Source organism: Sporobolomyces salmoneus (assembly GCF_050403485.1).
Source record: "Sporobolomyces salmoneus JCM6883 DNA, S_salmoneus_JCM6883_v1_ctg42, whole genome shotgun sequence".
Classification (NCBI taxonomy): Eukaryota; Fungi; Basidiomycota; class Microbotryomycetes; order Sporidiobolales; family Sporidiobolaceae; genus Sporobolomyces; species Sporobolomyces salmoneus.
In genome coordinates, this window is record NW_027481121.1 from 121,064 (window position 1) to 138,591 (window position 17,528).

The 17,528-nt window shown below is 51.3% G+C and overlaps 9 protein-coding genes across 9 annotated transcripts; 5 read left to right on the plus strand and 4 right to left on the minus strand.

Moving 5' to 3' along the window:
• Window positions 1-92: 92 nt before the first annotated feature.
• Window positions 93-996, plus strand: JCM6883_001139 (uncharacterized protein; the record flags this gene model as incomplete). The annotated part of the gene is made up of 6 exons (XM_076633676.1): window positions 93-155; window positions 301-315; window positions 393-462; window positions 529-643; window positions 701-783; window positions 851-996. The coding sequence occupies 6 exons, from the start codon at window positions 93-95 to the stop codon at window positions 994-996; spliced, it is 492 nt and encodes a 163-aa protein (XP_076486370.1).
• Window positions 997-2,056: 1,060 nt separating this feature from the next.
• On the plus strand, window positions 2,057-2,900 carry JCM6883_001140 (uncharacterized protein; the record flags this gene model as incomplete). The annotated part of the gene is made up of 4 exons (XM_076633677.1): window positions 2,057-2,124; window positions 2,199-2,302; window positions 2,563-2,685; window positions 2,755-2,900. 4 exons carry the CDS (start codon window positions 2,057-2,059, stop codon window positions 2,898-2,900), a joined length of 441 nt encoding a protein of 146 aa, XP_076486371.1.
• A 1,265-nt stretch (window positions 2,901-4,165) lies between these two features.
• JCM6883_001141 (uncharacterized protein) lies at window positions 4,166-5,014 on the plus strand (the record flags this gene model as incomplete). Its single annotated transcript, XM_076633678.1, has 1 exon — window positions 4,166-5,014. The coding sequence occupies one exon, from the start codon at window positions 4,166-4,168 to the stop codon at window positions 5,012-5,014; it is 849 nt and encodes a 282-aa protein (XP_076486372.1).
• Window positions 5,015-5,515: 501 nt separating this feature from the next.
• JCM6883_001142 (uncharacterized protein) lies at window positions 5,516-6,124 on the minus strand (the record flags this gene model as incomplete). Its single annotated transcript, XM_076633679.1, has 3 exons — window positions 5,516-5,700; window positions 5,774-5,833; window positions 5,917-6,124. 3 exons carry the CDS (start codon window positions 6,122-6,124, stop codon window positions 5,516-5,518), a joined length of 453 nt encoding a protein of 150 aa, XP_076486373.1.
• An 86-nt stretch (window positions 6,125-6,210) lies between these two features.
• JCM6883_001143 (uncharacterized protein) lies at window positions 6,211-8,274 on the plus strand (the record flags this gene model as incomplete). Its single annotated transcript, XM_076633680.1, has 3 exons — window positions 6,211-6,870; window positions 6,936-7,257; window positions 7,331-8,274. 3 exons carry the CDS (start codon window positions 6,211-6,213, stop codon window positions 8,272-8,274), a joined length of 1,926 nt encoding a protein of 641 aa, XP_076486374.1.
• Window positions 8,275-8,463: 189 nt separating this feature from the next.
• On the minus strand, window positions 8,464-9,570 carry CDC8 (bifunctional thymidylate/uridylate kinase; the record flags this gene model as incomplete). The annotated part of the gene is made up of 4 exons (XM_076633681.1): window positions 8,464-8,796; window positions 8,870-8,957; window positions 9,041-9,152; window positions 9,411-9,570. 4 exons carry the CDS (start codon window positions 9,568-9,570, stop codon window positions 8,464-8,466), a joined length of 693 nt encoding a protein of 230 aa, XP_076486375.1.
• Window positions 9,571-9,805: 235 nt separating this feature from the next.
• On the minus strand, window positions 9,806-11,642 carry JCM6883_001145 (uncharacterized protein; the record flags this gene model as incomplete). Its single annotated transcript, XM_076633682.1, has 7 exons — window positions 9,806-9,964; window positions 10,045-10,254; window positions 10,323-10,553; window positions 10,621-10,879; window positions 10,963-11,024; window positions 11,111-11,530; window positions 11,595-11,642. The coding sequence occupies 7 exons, from the start codon at window positions 11,640-11,642 to the stop codon at window positions 9,806-9,808; spliced, it is 1,389 nt and encodes a 462-aa protein (XP_076486376.1).
• Window positions 11,643-11,787: 145 nt separating this feature from the next.
• JCM6883_001146 (uncharacterized protein) lies at window positions 11,788-12,582 on the plus strand (the record flags this gene model as incomplete). Its single annotated transcript, XM_076633683.1, has 3 exons — window positions 11,788-12,016; window positions 12,077-12,322; window positions 12,386-12,582. 3 exons carry the CDS (start codon window positions 11,788-11,790, stop codon window positions 12,580-12,582), a joined length of 672 nt encoding a protein of 223 aa, XP_076486377.1.
• Window positions 12,583-12,928: 346 nt separating this feature from the next.
• On the minus strand, window positions 12,929-17,035 carry JCM6883_001147 (uncharacterized protein; the record flags this gene model as incomplete). The annotated part of the gene is made up of 9 exons (XM_076633684.1): window positions 12,929-13,143; window positions 13,209-13,443; window positions 13,504-13,724; window positions 13,785-13,902; window positions 13,966-14,123; window positions 14,183-14,213; window positions 14,273-14,463; window positions 14,523-14,601; window positions 14,660-17,035. 9 exons carry the CDS (start codon window positions 17,033-17,035, stop codon window positions 12,929-12,931), a joined length of 3,624 nt encoding a protein of 1,207 aa, XP_076486378.1.
• Between the last annotated feature and the right edge of the window lie 493 nt (window positions 17,036-17,528).

Sequence of the window (17,528 nt, forward strand, 5' to 3'; positions counted from 1 at the left end):
TCAACCCAGATTCAACCCTTCGGAAGCAGAATCTCCCCATCTCTCAATCGCTGACGTTTCACCCCGTTTCGCTCTCGTTTTCCAGTTTAAACATGTCCGGACTCTCCTCCCCTTCCTCGTGGCTCACTCTCCAAACCCACCAACGATCGGTTAACGTGAGTCCACTCCTTCCTTGCGTTCGGGCGACGTGGTTCCCTCGCTCCCCTCCCCACTTTCCAACGCGTTCTCCCTTCCCCCTCCGATGCGATCTCAACGATGAAGCCGAACTCGTAGCTGACCTATCCTCGTTGTTGTATTTAGCTCCTTTCCATCATCGTGAGTCTTCGTCTCGTATTGTTCCGAGTTTTCCGTAATTGGAACGTGCAGCTGACCTCGTTCTCCCCATTTCGTAGAAAATCGGTACCGGTCTCGCAGGTTTCCTCGCCCCCGCTTTCTGCGCTTCCACCAAGACTCCCTTCCGTTGTGAGTAATGATTCGATTCGAGTTGCGCCAGGGCGATGAAAGCTCAATCGCTTCGTTTCTTTGCAGACGGTTCCCGAGGTTTCGGTGCTTCTACCCGATCTGGACCTGGAGGAGCTACCGCTTCCGTCTCTGTCGGTCACAACACCACTCAACCCGGAGATGCTTCCGAGCTCGCCATTGCGTGAGTTCTCCCGTCGACTCCTCGAGATTCTCAAACTGACTCTTCTTCGTCTTTCAGCGTCCGTCTTACCGCTGCCCGTGACATCGTTCTCGGTCTCTTGATGCGTGACTCTACCGCCGCCGTCGTCACCCGTGCCGTTCGTAAGTAGCAGAGTCTTTCGTTGTTGTCGTCGAAAATTTCGAAAACTTACTCTGTTTCGTTTCACAGAGGCCGACCTCATCTCCGACGTCCTCGACATCGCTGCCGCTGCTCTCGGATGGATCGAAGGTGGGCTTTCAAAGGAATCCGCAATTTCTGTTGTCGGCTTCGCTGGATCCGCCGCTGCCCTCTCGCTTTACATCCTCAACAACTAAACTTCGAAAGTCGTTGGGATCTATTCGAATTTAAAGTAGTAGTTAGTCCGTCGTATTTACATACAGTACAGTCCTGTAAACTTGCAGTTTTCTTTTCTTCTTCGCAGCTTTCTCGTCTCTTTATCGACGTCTTTCGTGCGAGCGTTCTGACTTTGGTCTGTGCAGTAGCTTCAGACGAAGCTCACCAGTCAACACCATTCACGGCTAATCTCCCTCACGCCAAGTCTGCCCTCGCTTGCTTGTCCTCCGAGTCTTCGGCACAAGCTGACCAGTCAACCCTCTCGAAGTGCTCAGATCCCGCTACAGCCTGCAGCCACCTGCTCAACCCTCTCGTCCTCGTCGTCAATCTACTGCTTCGTATCTCAGATGTCGTTCCGCTCCTAGTGCACCAATCGCTTCGGATTCGTCTCCTCTCGTGACTGAGACTCCGGTACTTCGCCGAGGACGCCTCAGACGATTATCAAAACTCCGCCAACAAAGGCAGTCATTCTCCAAGCCGCCTCCAAGGGAGAATCGAAAGATCACTCGACTTCGTTCGCTCACTCGAGATCTGACGAATCGCCCTCACTTGCTGCTCGGACTCTCCATAGACTTCAACATAGCTCTCCGACGGTCCGATTCAGCCCAGCGACGAGGGCCGGAGGTCGGCGAAAGCAACCGCGTGCAACGATTTTCGCAGAAGAAGAAGAGTGGACGCTTGAAAAAGACAGCGACGACGATGGTTCTGCTAGGGAGGTATGTAGCGATAGTAGTGAAGACGTCGAGATGTCTTTTGTGCTTCCTGAGTCGGAATCGACACGAAATAAGTCAGTTCTCTATTTCTGATCCCGTTCTGCGAGCTCGATTGAAGAAAGAAGACTTCGCTTATCTGTGTGCCCGTCAGAGCTCTCGCTCGATCGCGTTACCGTCAAGATTTCAAGAAGCTTATGGCGATGCTCGAACGAGGTATCGCTTGACTTTGCGCTCGAAAGTTGACCCGAGCTGAATCCGAAGCTCTATTTCCGCAGGTCCACTTCTCACGTCCTCTCGCCACGACTTGGACAGGATCTTTCCCTTGCATATGACCGCGAAGAAACGAAGTTATCGAGTCATCAACCATTTCAGTCGAGATCTGGCAAAGGTTGTTGAGTGAGTCGGTGCTGTCCTCCGCTTTTCTCGGGCATCGAGCTGACCCGGCACTCACTCACCTCTACGCGGGATAGATTGAAAGTTGTGGACTACGTCAAGCAAGTCGACCAGACGAAATTGGTACTTTCGAACGCTCCTCGGAGTCCGAATCGGTGGAATGAAATGTATCGCAAGATCGGTCAGTGACCTCCATCTCTGCACAGTCCTTCTTACAAGACATCTACCCCCTTGATACCACGGAGCGAGCAGAAAACACTTGACAATCTGTTCCGACGACTCATTGTCCTCGATTCGAGCCTGATCGAGAACCGACTTTCAACTTCGCAAGACCTGAAAGAGATCCGTTAGCGACTCCGTGTTCACCTAGGCTCCGTCTCCGAGAGCCTGCGCCGACGTAACCTATCTCTTGCTCCGACCAACGGCCTCTGTTTTGCTCAGAATCGTGGATCTCAGCTCAACTTTCAATCCTCTCGAATCAATGGGAAGCTGCTTCTGATCAGTATCGCAATGCCTTTGCGAGCGCGTCGAAGTTTCCCGCCGCCGTCGTCACCCGTGCCGTCCGTAAGTAGTCGAGTCTTCTCACCGTTGACGTCGAAAATTTCGGAAACTTACCTTTTTTTCACTTTGCAGAGGCCGACCTCATCTCCGACGTCCTCGACATCGCTGCCGCTGCTCTCGGATGGATCGAAGGTGGGCTTTCAAAGGAATCCGCAATTTCTGTTGTCGGCTTCGCTGGATCCGCCGCTGCCCTCTCGCTTTACATCCTCAACAACTAAACTTCGAAAGTCGTTGGGATCTATTCGAATTTAAAGTAGTAGTTAGTCCGTCGTATTTACATACAGTACAGTCCTGTAAACTTGCAGTTTTCTTCTCTTCTTCACGCCGTCTATTCGTCGAGGTCGTCTCTCCCGAGTTCGCAGTTTCTCGAGAGCGTCGGTCCGAGCAGTAACTCCCGCCGGCGCTTACCAAACAACACCGTTGACGGCTAATCTCCCTCACGCCAAGTCTGCCCTTCCTCAGCGCTCAGCCTTCGGCACGAAGCTGAGTCAGGCTGTTAGCTTTCCGCGGCTACTCATCCATTGTAAGTTCGACTAGGCCTTGGCCTAGGATCCTCCTGAAACCTAGAAGGTTACGACCACAGATGTACTGTATTGTATGCGCTGTGCTGTGCAAGTCGACGAAAGCTCTAGCTGCACCGCTCGAGGTCAAAGGGTCACAGCTCAAGAAAAAACCTTCCTTCCCAATCTTTCCCCTCGGTTTCCTCCCTCTGTTCTACGGTCGCTTCTCCGTCTTTCGGTGTACGAAACCTTACTGGACGTATCGAGGCTTATCATTCCTAGAGCTCCTCGAACAACTTGCCTCGTTCTCGAATCGTTTCCGGAAACGATTTTCGTTCGAAAAGCTCTTCGCCTTTTTCGCCTTCGTCTGTTTCTCCGCGCTCTCTCCCTTGGTTGACCTGCCACCTCGCATACTAACGAGTACAGTAGACGGGTTTCCATTACGATTGGACGTGTACGAAATAATGTGGAGTTGGACTCATTCGAGAGAAAACTTCCAAGTGGTCTCCCGTTTCGAGCTGCTGTGCGAGGAAAACTCTTTCCCTTCTGTCTTGTGGGATCTTCAAACCGAGTTCGAAACAGAACCGAGTGAGTGACTCTGAGTGAGGAGAGATTCGGCCACGCGAGAGAGAGTCGTAAATTGCCCAAGCTGAAGAGGAGTCCCACTCGACTTCTCCGCGACTTCTCTGCGAGGATCGATTTCGCGGTCGAAACCCTCTTTTCCGGAAGCACCCTCGTCCGCTGCTTTGCTCTCTCTCTCTTCTCTTTGCTTTCCAACTTGCGACTTTGCTCTCTCTCATCAGCGAAAAGGGAAGAACGATTTCCCCCCCTCCAAAAAGTCTAGAAGTTTCTCAAGCAAAAGAAGAAAAGGCCGGTGGATTTTCTCTCCGAAGAAATCCGATTTTCGGTAAGCTGTTCCCCTCGTTTCCCTTCTCTCTCTTCCTTCCCCTCTTCCTCCCATCCGAAACTCACACTCGAAAACCATGACCCTCCCAACTTTCTTAGAACAATACTGCGCATCTAAACCGACTTCCCCTATCCCGTTCGGCAACTCGACTAATTCACGAACAACAATGAACGTTTCCGGTTCCCCTCACCCTCAACTCGACGACTACTTTTCGAGTAAACTAGTACCGACCTCCTCGCAGTTGGACGAAAGGGATTTGATTGATACTTTACCACCGGTTAAGAGTCAGAGGGACGAAGAAGAGATGGAACGAATTACCCGGGCCCTGAATTTCCTCAGTCCGACTGATCAATCACCGGCTAAGAGACGGAATGGAGCAGGAGGAGGAGGAGGTTGGTTTGGAAAGAGGATAGATGGGGACACTTCCTATGGATCCTCGAATCTCTCAACTCCTTCCCTCGAATCCGATTACTCGTCCCTTTCAGCCTCTTGTTCCCCTCTCTCTACCCCTCTCGATTACTCAGAGGATGACTTCTACCCAACTACCTCACCAACGAGTCCCTCTTGCGCACCTACCTCCCCTTTCGATGGAATCGCCAAACGACGAAAGGTCCTCCTCCCGAAACTCGAGATCCCTCCTTTCCAACTCGACGCTTCTTACTTCACTCGACCTACAGCTCCTCCGAAACCTAAACCTTCTTCATTCCAATTCGACGTGTCCCCACCTCGTCGTTCGAAAACCGCTTACTCTACTTCCGTTCCTTCGAATCCTCCTCCAGTCGAACCGACTTCGACACAGGCGATGAAACCGAGTTCGAGATCTTGGAACCCTGAACCGATGGATCTAGCGGGGATTATTGGTGAAAGACCTGGAAGCCCGATTAGGCTGAGACAGAAGAGGAGGGATAACGGATTCGCTTTCTAAACTCATCTCATCTCGTCTCTGTATTGTGTATACACCATCTCCCATCTTCATCACTCATCGTCTTATTCATTTCGACTTTCATCCTCCCCATCACTTCCTTTCAACTCGTGTTTTTCGATTTTTCTTGTTAAGGATTAGTCTTGCCTCTTTCTCAACTGGATGTTGTTTCTACATAGTTCTCTCCTTTCTTCTTTTGTGTGCTCTTATTCCCCCGCTTGTCATCTTGTTTGTCTCGAATCAAAGTCACAAGACGTTCTCTCCATCTGTTTTCTCTCTCGAGAGCGATGTCTCTCCTGGCCGCACTCGAGAATGAGAATGGGAGCTACAGAGCGCGAGACAGTGACGAGAAGATCGCGGGTTGCAGTAGCAAAGCAAGAGGAGTAATACAACAAGGGATGAAAAAAAACGAAAAGAAAACAACAAACGTAAAACCGTACAATTATCCTCTCCATCCACTGCGCCCTGACGAATCTCGTTATCTCTTTCTACCATCGCACAGTGCTAATGAGGTCCCGTAGGGGTTCCTTCCCCTTCGCCTTGTGTCGGCGAGGGCGACATTAGATTCGAATCGTCTTCTACCGGTAACCTAACCAATTGATCCGGTCTCGCATTCCTCGGTAATTCAACTTCCTCGATCGGTACGTTTTCCCTCGTTGCGATTGCTTGTTTCTGCGTGTGAATCGAGCCTAAGAGGTCACAAATTTCGAGAGAATGAGTTTGGGGTTCACGGGTGCGAGAGAAAAAGGAGACGGGATTCACCGAGAGCGAGAGATGTGGCACGGAATACGTTCTGCCAATGTTCTACTACGTCTCCTACGGCTGTACGATCGAGGGAACGCGTTGAAGAAGTCGAGCAACATCCCTTTCCTCGAGCTCGTGAGCAGGAGACAGAGATTGCTCACCTTCTGATCCCCCTACTAGTACGTTATACTTCTCCGTATACCCTTCGTACAGCTGCAAGAGGTTCTGAGAATGTTTCAAGATCTGATGGAAATGTTGCACTTGACGTTGTTTATCGAGCAAGGAATTGATCGCTGATGGAGATGGAGTCGTCGCAGAGTTCCCTAATGTACTACTGCTCGATGGGTAGAGTGACTGTCTGTATGACATCTCGTTGAGAGGACAAAGGGGAGGAAGATCAAGAGAGTCGCGACTGCTCTCTCACTCTTCCACCAACCCGATCAACGACGACAGGGATGTCAGACTCTATCAACGACCTCTTCGACGCGCTGTCCCGTACATGGGACTCTGTAGTCCCTTCCGAAGGTCTCCCGAACCTCCATCAACTACCAGAACGATTACACTCTGCTCTCTTTTCCCCTGGTGGAGTGTTCGATAAACTCACGAATGGAGGTACCGTTCCTTTACCCGTTCCTTCCTCGTGGCTCGAATCGACTCCCCCGGCCCCTCCTTCCCCTCCCCCTTCTTCGAGCGCTTCTTCTTCCCCACTCGGTGCGGTTCCTCGATGGATTCAAGACCTGTGCACTCATCTAGCACGACATCCTTACCTCTACGCTCTCGCAACGGTATCAATGACGACCGGAGCTATTCAATACTATTCTCCACGAACTCTTCAACCTCTCTTCTCTCTCGTCGTTCCCGCTTCCCTCCTCCCCGATCCAAAGAACAGACCCATGAGATTAGTACCCTCTACGCATCCTGGGATAGCAGGGGAAGTGAGGAAAGAAGCAGTTTTGGTATTGGGAGCGGATTCGACGGAGGGAAGAGAAATCGCATTGGATTTGGAGAAGAAGGGGTGGGTAGTTATTGCGACGGTTAGTGATCCGGACGAGGTAGAGAGATTAGAGAGACAAGGGAGAGGGTGGATCAAAGTACTCGTTTTGGATCCGACAGAGGTGAATTCTCGCCTCTCGCTTTCTTCGTTCGAGTGTTGAGTTGACAAGAGCTTGTCGAATGATAGTCTTCTTCCGTTTCCCCCTTCTTACGATCCCTCTCGACCGCTCTCTCCCTCCGATTCCCTCTCCACACCTCTGGCGATCCCTTCTCGCGACCGTCTCACGCTCTCAGTCTCACTTCCCTCATCGATTGTCTATCCCTCTCGACCTCAACCTCAACCTCCTCCTCGTCGTTGGTCCCACTCGAAGCGATCGAACCAGATCAAGTCAAACGAGATTTAACGGAGAGAATCGCTACGTTCGTTTTGGTCTCGAAAGGAGTTTTACCATTCCTAAGAAACTCGAGTTCGAAACCTGGATTACCTACTTCCGTTTACCTACTCCTTCGTAAGCTCTCTCTGTCCCATCTCCCTCTCCCATTTTCGTCCAGTACTGACGTTCCCCCTTCGCTCGTTTGTAGTACCCTCGATTCCCTCAAACGTTTCACTCCCCTTCCTTTCCCTCTCTTCAACCCTCTCCCAGTCCCTCTCCTCGCTCTTCCATTCCCTCCGTCGAGAACTCCTCCTCTCAACCCCTAGACCCGATCTAAAACTCTCAATCCTCCAAGTCGGTTCTTTTGACCTCGGTCCCCTCTCCCCTCGGCAAACTCAAACTTCAACTCCTCAGTCTAAACCTCTCCCTATCCGTCTTTCCTCTCTCTACGCACCCGCTCTCTCTCGTCGCACAACCTCTCCCATCTCTCCTGCTTCCTCCCCGAAATCATTCTCGCGACCCCGTTCCCCCCTCTCATCCCTGACTAGGAAAATCTCTCTCCTCCTCCTTCACCCCTCTCACGCATCCCCCATTTCATTAATCGGTTCCTCCTCCTGGACGTACTATTACCTCAATAACGTTTCGTGGTTGGTAGGGAACCACAGAGCGATCGACTGGATGATCCAAGGAAGGGACTGGTTGATTGAACGCTATGAATCGGGAGTGAGGGCTCTACGCGCTAGGAGAGGTGGTGGACAGAGTCGACTTGGAGGAAACGGAAGTGGGAGGGGACCATTACCGCCACTACCTACTGCGTCAACGGAGAAGGGAAAAGCGAGGGAGAAGGAAATTCCGGAAAGTTTGAAACCCGGTCCTGGACCTCACGCTCACATGAACTCGAACGCAACGAAGAGTCCTTCGCAAGTACCGATCAAGGATGGGTTCTTCGTACCGAATACTCAGTCGCAACAGACTCAGCAAGGGAGTCAGGGAGGGTTCGTGAGTGAGAGCAGCGATGAGGACGATGAAGGAGGGTATGGGACGAGTTCGATTGAAGATTTAGGGGTTGGAAGTGAGAGTGAAGGGAGAAGTGGTGGGAATGGCAGAGGTGGGGAAAGTGTTTATATCACGGGAAGTTTCGTTAATGTCTAAGGATGAACGCGGTGTGGTGGCGATTTTGTGTATAGATTTTCTGTCTGTTTTGTTTCTCTTTCTGCTGCGCTCTCTCCTCTACTGTCTATTTTGTACGTCTGCTCTCATATGCTTCTGTCTCCTCTAGCTCTCCCCTCTCTCTGTCTTCAGCTAGTTCTGTGCGAAATCAAGATCTCTCTTTCGTTCTTTTCATTCTACCCAAAGCTTCCCGACCTCTCCTTCCAGCCGTCCGCTCTTCTCAAACAGTCCCTCTACCCCTTCCCGTATCCTCTCCTCGACCTCCTCAATCGTTCCCTCCGCGCTAACCTCCCTCCAAACCCCTTTCCCTTCCTCATCTTTCCATTCCCCTCCCATCCTCTCAAACACTTTCCTCACTTTATCCTGAATCTCTTTCGTCTCGTATCGTTCCTCCCCGAACCCTGAACGAAGGAGAGAGGTAGAGGGGGAGAGGGAAAGGAAGAGGACGAGGTCCGGGGAGGGGAGTCCAATGTCGGGGGATTTACACCATTCCCAACTTAAACCCTGAGCAATCAAACGACATCAGCAGGAGGAAGAGAGAAGGGAGAAGGAAGAGAGGGAGGGAGATGGGACGGACTTTGATAACTGAGAAAGCGATTCCTGAGAATGCGTATCGATCGCAGATTATAGTTGTCCCCGATTCTAAACCCCTCCTGATCTCCTCCCTACATGTTACACATCACATCAATCTCGTCAGCTCGGCGTAGGAGAGCGAAGGGGGGTGAGGGGAAGAGAGAGGAAATCTTACGCTTTCTCCCAACGATTCGCACTGAAAAGTAGATGGATGGCTTCGTCTGATAATTTAGTGTCTTTCTGCGTTAGATAGGAATTGATCAGGAGTCCAGTAGGGGATGTACGATCTACAACAACGCGCCAGTACACGAGCGAGGGAGAGTCAGCGAAACGAACGGAGCGAGATTCGTGTTGCGAGTCTCATCCTACGCGATCAGGTGAGCTGTACGTGAAGCCCGATCGAGTTACAGCCCGTATAACTCCATTCGAGCCGTTCCTTTTGCCCCTCATAGCCTTGGAACGCTGGACAGAGCCACACCTCTCTCTTGATCTCATTCCCTCTCTCACTCCCTCTCCTCGGCACAAAAGCGCGTGGAAAGACTCACCAGGGAACCCAATCTGTTTCACCTTCCTCCCTTCCCGCTTTAATCGTTCCGCGAGTCGAGCTACTTGAGTTGATTTACCCGATCGGTCGAGTCCTTCGAAGATTATTAGGGCGCCTCGTTTACTGCGTGTTGAGGAGGAGGGTGTTGTTGGTGATGACATGGTGGAATGGCGGAGGAAGGAGCGGAGCAGATTGTGAGACGAGATAGAAGTGAGGGGGAGAAAGAAGAGTTCGACCCTGGGCACCGCATCGCACTCTCGCCGAATTAGACGCAAGCAGAGAAGTTCGAAGAGAAGTATATAGTAGAATGTCAACAAGATTTACTACCCGAACGCGCGCAAGAGTCATACCAAACACCAGCAAAAACCAGAAGATCGAGCTTGAGCTTGAACTCCTTCAATCACCTCCCCCAGATCCTCCCGTCGCCATCAACCCCAATCCACTACTATTCTCGAATCCCCATCCTTCGACACCACCTCCAAGTACGTCGAGTTCGTTCCGGATCGCTATTCGGGCTAGGTTATCGATTTCTTTCGAGAGTAACGCGATCAATTTCTACCAACCACACTCAGTTACCATCAGCAACAGACTCTCTGGGGAGAAGTACAGAAAGAAGAGAGAGAGGGAGGACTCACTTTAAGTTTCCCATCGATTTTCAGTACGATTTCCGCTAAATTTTGACTCAATGCTCCGACTCCTCCTCCTCCACCAGTTCCTACGATCCCACCGCTCGGGGTCTTTATTGGTTCGGAACCGACTCCTAGGTAGCTAGAGATCTTCGAATACACCCGGATCAGGAGTTCGCAGGTTGTTGTGAGGACTTGGAGGTAATCTAATTCGAATGGCTAAACACCCCCATCGAACCCGTCAGCGGATCTTCACTAGCATGCAACTTTGGAAGTGAGAGGTTTACGATGTTCGGAATGAATAAATAACCCGTCTCCGACCCTTCCCCAAACGCAAAATCTGCTCCTCCGCCTCCTCCTCCTCCCGAAGTATTCGACGCGATCGAAGCGCTACTACTTGCAACTCCTCCTATCGATGATCCTGTCCCTGTTGTACTAGATGCTGCTGGAGTTGAAGTACCAGAAGTCGCTTTCGACCGATTCTTCGTTGAACTGAGCTTGAATAACGATTTTTGACCCTTTCGAACCCCAGTTCATCAGCTTTGTAACAACTCTGAACTCTCGAAAACAGATAATGGAACTTACCGATTTTGTACCCACTCCTCCAGCTCCCCCTCCTCCTCCCGCAATCCCACCTCCTGCACTAAACCCGAATCCTCCCGCTGCTGCCAAACCTCCCCCGGTCCCGTTGCTACCCGAAGCAGTTACGAGACTCGCAAATTTCTCTTCCGGAATCGATTCGAATTCTTGAACGAGGTTGTAGAGCCCTCGAAGGAAATCGTTTGGTTGATGGATTTCGAGGATTGGGGAGAGGGACATGGAGAGGATGGTGAATCGACTTGTACTACATAGGCATCCGTACGTTCAGTGAGTGAGTGAGCTGGGTGCGTATGAAGGAAGGGGAGGAGAGAGGAGGGAAGGACATACCGAGCTCTCATTTTATCGTTTGGGAAGAATTGTCTTAATTCTTCTTTCGTTAAGAGAATCGTCTGTACGTGGCTTGCCCGTTTCACAATCAGCCTCGTTCTATCTACTGTGAGGTGAGGTGTCAAAGTGAACGGAGTGAGCGACGTACGTTAAACCAATAAATTTTCCCTTGCGAAACATTCTTGAGATAATTCCATGCCGTTAACCGTTTCGTCACCAATTGTTTGAGTAACTCTAGGGTCGAAGTCAAGCTCGGAGAAGGAACGTTCGGGAAAGAGTTCACTGTAGTTGTCGAACTCGCCGCGGAAGGGTTCGTAGAAATCGAAGGAGCTGATTGAGGGAACATTTCGAGGGACGGTTCGGGAGGGTATGGGGAATCAGGGGGATTGGAAGTAGTGGGTGAGGGTGTAGGGGATGGAAGGACGAAGGTGTAGTCTTGAGGAGTTGTAGTAGTTGCTGGATCCGAAGAGGAGGAAGGACCGGGAAGTGAAGGAGTTGGAGGAGGTTGAACCGCTTGAGCGTACGAATTCGAGACTCCTCGAGATAAGGATAATTTGAATGCAGAGGACTACACACCCAGAGAGTCAGTGAGGATGAGAGAGGGATGAGAATGGAGAGAGAGGACGCGTTACTTTACGACGCAATCGAGGTGGTCGGTTCGAAGTACTACCAGTGTCCATTCAATTCCCTCTCGCACCCTGATCGAGACGCGACCTTGAAGATTCTTTGCCGGTAGCGAGTGAGAAGGGAGAGATGAAAGAGTTCGATGACGACGGCGAAACCTCTCTCTTTCGCTCTCTCTATTCACTCCTACACGATCTCGAGATGGTATTACAGAACAAGCACAAGCAATTAGCCTCGAAGCAGTACAAGAAATCGCATGGGATCCCGCTCAACAACGGTTCAAATCCTTCGACTGCCTCCGATCCAAGTCGACCTCGAGAAACGAGACAGGAACGAGCGTTGAGGCTAGGGTCGAACGCGGATAGGTACAAGGAATCGGACGAGGAAGAAGAAACGGGAGATCCCGACGAAGTCGACGAGGAGTTACTAGGTACGTCTCTCGCTCTCTCAGTCTCACTATGTGATTGGAGTTGACTGAATCGACGTACAGCGCACAAACAAGCCGAAGCCGAAGCTTTACATGACTTCCTATCGAAACAACAATCGAAACTGTCTGAAACTTCTACACCGTTTTCGAAATCCACTCAGAACGACTCGGACGACGACGACGTAGACGCTTCGTTCGCGCATCTACGGATAGGAAAACAGAAAGGGAAAGTCGTATTGAGGGATAGTAGCGAATTAGACGAGATGAAGGGACTCGAAGGCGAAGCTAGGAGAGCTCAGGCCATTCGAGGTAAGTCATTCTCACTTTCTCTCGATCTAACTCGCTCTCTGATCATTCGCTTGAGCGGTGCAGACTTGAAAGATCGTTTCTCCGTTCCTTCACCACCTCTCTCGACCTCAACGAAATCATCCAAACCGTCCTTCTCCGCAATAAATTCAACAAACGTGAGGAAACCACCCCCGCTACCTGGGATGAAAAACAAGGATGGAAAGCTCGTAGCGGACGAAACGAAACGAGGTGGAGAAGATTTCCTCGATTCATTGCTGTAATTCCACGTGGAATAAGGAGAAGCTTTCGAAATGAAGAGAGGCAAAGACGATTGCTGATCCGCTAAACGGCGGTCACGCATTCGAGCGTTGAACGAGAAGTCTAGCCCTCAAAAGCGAGTACAGAACGAGGGAGAGCAAACAGACTGGTATCTTTCACATTTAAAGCAACAAAACAAAAACTTTCATTCAGGTTCTAAGGGGATGTATGGGCATGTAGAGGAGAGAGAGAGGAGGACGAGGGAGGAATAAAAAGGACAAAGTAGTGTCTATCTCTAAATCAGTACAATAGTGAATGAATACAAAAAAAACTGCTGAGCAAAGTGTCTATTTCTCCTTCTCGTCGAACTCAAAACCCTTCGTAGTACTTCTTAGCTTCCTCCAATACTTGTTTCTCGACTCCTTTCCAACTATTCTCGATCTCGTTCCATACGAGACTTCTCTTTTCGGGTACGATACTTTTGATTTGTAAATCGAACGCGGCGGAGATGGGTCGATGGTCGGAAACGTTCACTTCGTAACGTTTGTAGTGTAGAGGGGAGACTTTATCGGCTCGATCAGCTCCTATAGAGCACGCGCACACAGAGAGATGAGCGAGGATTCAAGGAGAGGAAAGAGAGGAAACGCACGGTAAAGGATTCGATCACACCAAGCTGGGATTCGTCGCTTGACGGAACTATCGTAGTTGTCCGTACCGGGATCGTACTTGTACGTAGGCGGGAACGTGATAGTCGGTTCTCGGAACGATCTCAATCGGAAGGTTTGATTCGTTGCGAGAGTCTTGTTCAATTGATCGAAAGGTAACAACGAAGAAGCTTGGCCTGAAGCGATGGCCGAGATGACGAAGTCTCTCCTGGCGTCGATCTACAGAGACAGACGAATGAGTGACAGGCCAGAACAACAGAGAGAGAGGTTGAAACTTACTCGATAATTGAGATCACCGCTAAGAATCGTCAACTCGTGATCGAAAACGTTCGTCCCACTCGCTCCAGGGGAATAGGCGCCGAAGCTCGAAGCACCATCGGAAAACGATGCTTTGTCTTCGAGGATATCGACTAGATCTCGATTACGTTGTCGAGCGTGAGAATGTCCCGCTGCGAGATGCACGTTGATGAAGCAGAGTGATGTGTCGTCGATTACGAAACCTGGGAATGAAACGCTTGTCAACAGACGTTCGACTGGGCGAGGAAGGAGAAGAAACGTACGAGATAAGATAGCTCCTTTGTTTCCGTATCGGCCCCCCATCCCAGTCTTTACCGTGATGAGTGAGATGTCCCTCAACCGATCCGCTTCTTTCGTCTTGACAAAGATACAAGAGAAGAGCTAAACGCGAACGAGACTCGTCAGCGCTGCATCTAGCGAGAGAGAGAAGGAAAGGGAGCTCACGCCGACCATATCTCCAACATGTACGACAGTGTATGGTTCCTCGGGTGGCATCGCCAGACGAACTGCTTGGACGAGCTTGTCGTGCCATTGTCGGTAAGCGGAAGAAACTCCGTTCGAGAGTTTATCGGTCGTCTTCTTTTTGCTCAGCAACATTGATTCTGTTCCGAACGAGGTCAGTCTTGCACGAGAGGCCTGAGGAAAGCGCACGATGACTCACTCGCTGTAAGTTTCTTGTCCTCGAGATCGATCTGTAGGCGGAGAAGATCGTCAGCTTGTGCAGCTCAAAATGATTCTCCACACGCCTTACCATTTCTTGGAATCCAAACGAGATGATGTCTGGACTATCGGTGCTATGGAGCGCATTCTTGAGGAACTCGAGGTTGTCCATTGTTCCGACTAGGTCGTGAGGTCTCGAAGCGTCGATATTCCACGAAACGCAGAGAGCTCGAATCGATCGGAATGTGCAGAAATCGGGTTGACGCAGATGAAGCTCGTGGTCTGGGTAGAGAGGTCATGTCAGAGATGATAGAAGGGTGAAGGCATATGAGTGAGCTCACCGAGCCAATCGTCGCGTAAGAATCCGTCCCACAGCGAAATCTCATCGGCAGTCGCAGACGCTACTTGCAAGATTTCCTCCTGTTCACGTCGCCGAGTCAGTCACAGCACCCAGAGACAAAGAGTGAGAAGAGCTTACCGTCCAGAGTGCGGAAGGATCGACGACGAGGGAAACGATCGGATCCTTGTGAGCTTTCCAAGCTTTGAGGACCGTCCAGGGTTCTTTATCGACATCGTACACGTAGATATTCCCCGTCCGAAACCCAGCCCATAGATACCTCTTGACTCCGACGAGGGCAGAGATACTGTAAGGAGACAGTCTCTGTACGAGGACGCAAGAGTAGTTCGTCCGATCCCAAACCGAGACGAAGCCGTTATCGTGACCGAGGAAGAGTAGGTTTGGTTGAGACGGAACGACTGCCGATGCGGTGACAGCTCCGAAGACTCCTGCTGATTCAGGTGTAACGAGGGGTCGAGGCAGAAGAGAGAACGGTCGAACTCCAGTTGGATCGAATACACGAATTTGAGGACTTCGCATCGAAACGGCCGTCGCGCCTTGTTTCGTGATCGGTCCGGAAGAAGTCCACAACTCGTCCCCGATCAGAGCTGCCCAAGTCTGTTTCTCCGGCACCCTCTGTTGTCGACTCGGTCCTCCTAACAGCGCCGCTCTTCCATCTTCGACTTCGGGGAAGTAGTGACATTTGCCCGAATCGTCGAGAGTGAGCATTGCTCGTCCGATGCGGAAGATGTGAGAGACGGGATGAGCGTGAAGATTCGTTCGAACTTGAGTGATCGAGCGTTCCATTAGGTCGAATTCGTAAAGGTGTCCATCCTTCGTTCCCGCCCAGACGAATCGACCATCTTCTTCCGGATTGTTGAGACCAGCGGCTCGGAATTCGAGACAGAGGAATTTGTGTTTATCGTTCTCGATCGTGATTTCGTCGGCGAGACTCGAAGTCGCGGGTCGCCAAATATGAATTCGATGATGAGCCGTGACGACTTGGTGACCTCGCATCGCATACGAGTAGAAGTGGTTGTTCGACTGAATCTGTCGTCGCTGACGAAGGGTAGGAGGTCGGCGATTCGCGAAAGTCGCGTCTGGGAATTCTTGCGCTCTCGCTGCCGCTTCGTCGAGTTCTTCCTCGTCACTCGAGCCATCTCCGCCGTGAATCGTAGGCGGTCGAGGAGTGATCTTCTCTGTTGCGTGAACAGTTCGAGTTGGAGGAGGAGGAGGAACGTAGGGGGTATTTGAAACTGTTGGCGTGCGAGCGTTCGTCGGAGAAGGAGAACGAGCTTGAGATGGTGTCGGACGCATAGGAAGATCAGGGGGGCGGTTCGATAGGGGGGGGACAGTGTCGGCGCGAGGAGGAAGAACTGGACAAGGAGGAGCGGGAGAACCATTCGAAATCGAGTTCGCAGGAGAACCGCTGAACACGCCCGATTCTGTGAATGTTGGAGCCAAGGTAGAGGATCCATTCGTCGAGGTCGAAGATGCGGTGCCGGAACGTGCAGGAAGAGGAGGCGGAGCTCGAAGGATTGGTTCCGAGTCGGAATGTGCTGACATCGATGGTCGAGGTGGAACCATCGGGGCAGCCTGTTTGACCGCTTCAGGTAGATGGGCCTCTTCATCCTCGTCAGAGCTCGTATAAGTCGAATCTGAAGCGATCTCGTCCTCCTCCTCCTCCTCGTCGTATTCGATTCCTTCTGCTTCTGATCCGTCGTTTGATTGAGTTTCATCTCCCCTTCGACCGAACGGATTCGCACTACTCGATTCGATCTGTTGACTCCTTCGAGGTGGTTCAGGAGAGTCGAAGCGACTTGCTATACTCTTGACGGACAGAGTTGGCGAAGGAGGTCTATCGATCGTTTGAGGTTGAAGATTCCCGATTGTTGGTGCGACAGGAGTCGGAGGTGCTTCTTCGTCATCGCCGAATGTGGAAGAGGAGCTGGCGAAGCTGACGGAGGTTTTCTGACGCGAGTTTGGAGGAGGAGGAGGGGCTTTTCGATACGAAGTCGATGCGCGAACGAGGCTGGTAGGTCGAGTTTCGTGAGGGATTGGGAGAGGAAGCGTATCCGTCGAGAGTATCGGTAGTTTGGCTGTTCCGGTAGCAGTAAGAGTAGCGGAACGATGCAGAGAGGTAGGTTTCGGAGGGGGAGGAGGTCGATTCGAAGTTTTGAGAGTCGGTGTTGAGGGAACTGGCTCAGCCTCGCCCTCTCTTCCCACTCCTCTCAATTCCTCTAGACTATGCCAGCTCTCCTGTGAGCTATTCGTTGACCTCGAAGCGTCTTCTCCTCCTCTCTCCATCTGCACCGCATTCATACCATTGCCCTTTGAACCATTTCCCCTTTGTGTCGAATGTTCGTGAGGTGATAAAGTAGCTGGTGCGAGAGTCGGTAGAGGGAACGGAGGGCAAGCCGAGGAGGAGGTAGAGGAGGTCGGCGAAGATGACGCGAGTTGTTCGAATCTGGCGCGTATAGAAGAGACTGAACTTGCAGGAGAGTTCTCTGGATCCATACTCGAAGGATCAGAAGACTCGGATCTGTTGTCATCGCAGAGGAAGAGGAGAATCAGGATGACCGAACATCAGAGGAGAGAGGGGAGAGGAGAGGCTGACCCTTCGCTTGACGAGGATCCTTCGAGACTTGTAGAGCGATAGAGTAAACGTGCGCCAGCGCAAGGCGTTAGATTCGAGGTGTCGATGGTGAGGGAGGGTGCATGGAGCATTTTCGCACGAGCGCGGACTCTGCGAAATTTCGCTAAGTTTCGCAAAGGGGGAAAAGAACAAGCGACAAGCAAAGCTTTTTCCGAAGGGGGATGACCCCAGACTAGAGTTAAATGACAGCTTCCATAGCGGAGCGGCGCTCTCGAACAGAATCTGGAGGCAAGAACAGCGAAAGGGGGACAAGAAACAGGAAAGAAATGAGCCAGTTTGTTTCCCAATGCTTCCACGCTCGGAACACTTTTCGCAACTCGCCCGCTCTCGATCATCACTCTGACTAGCTCCGAT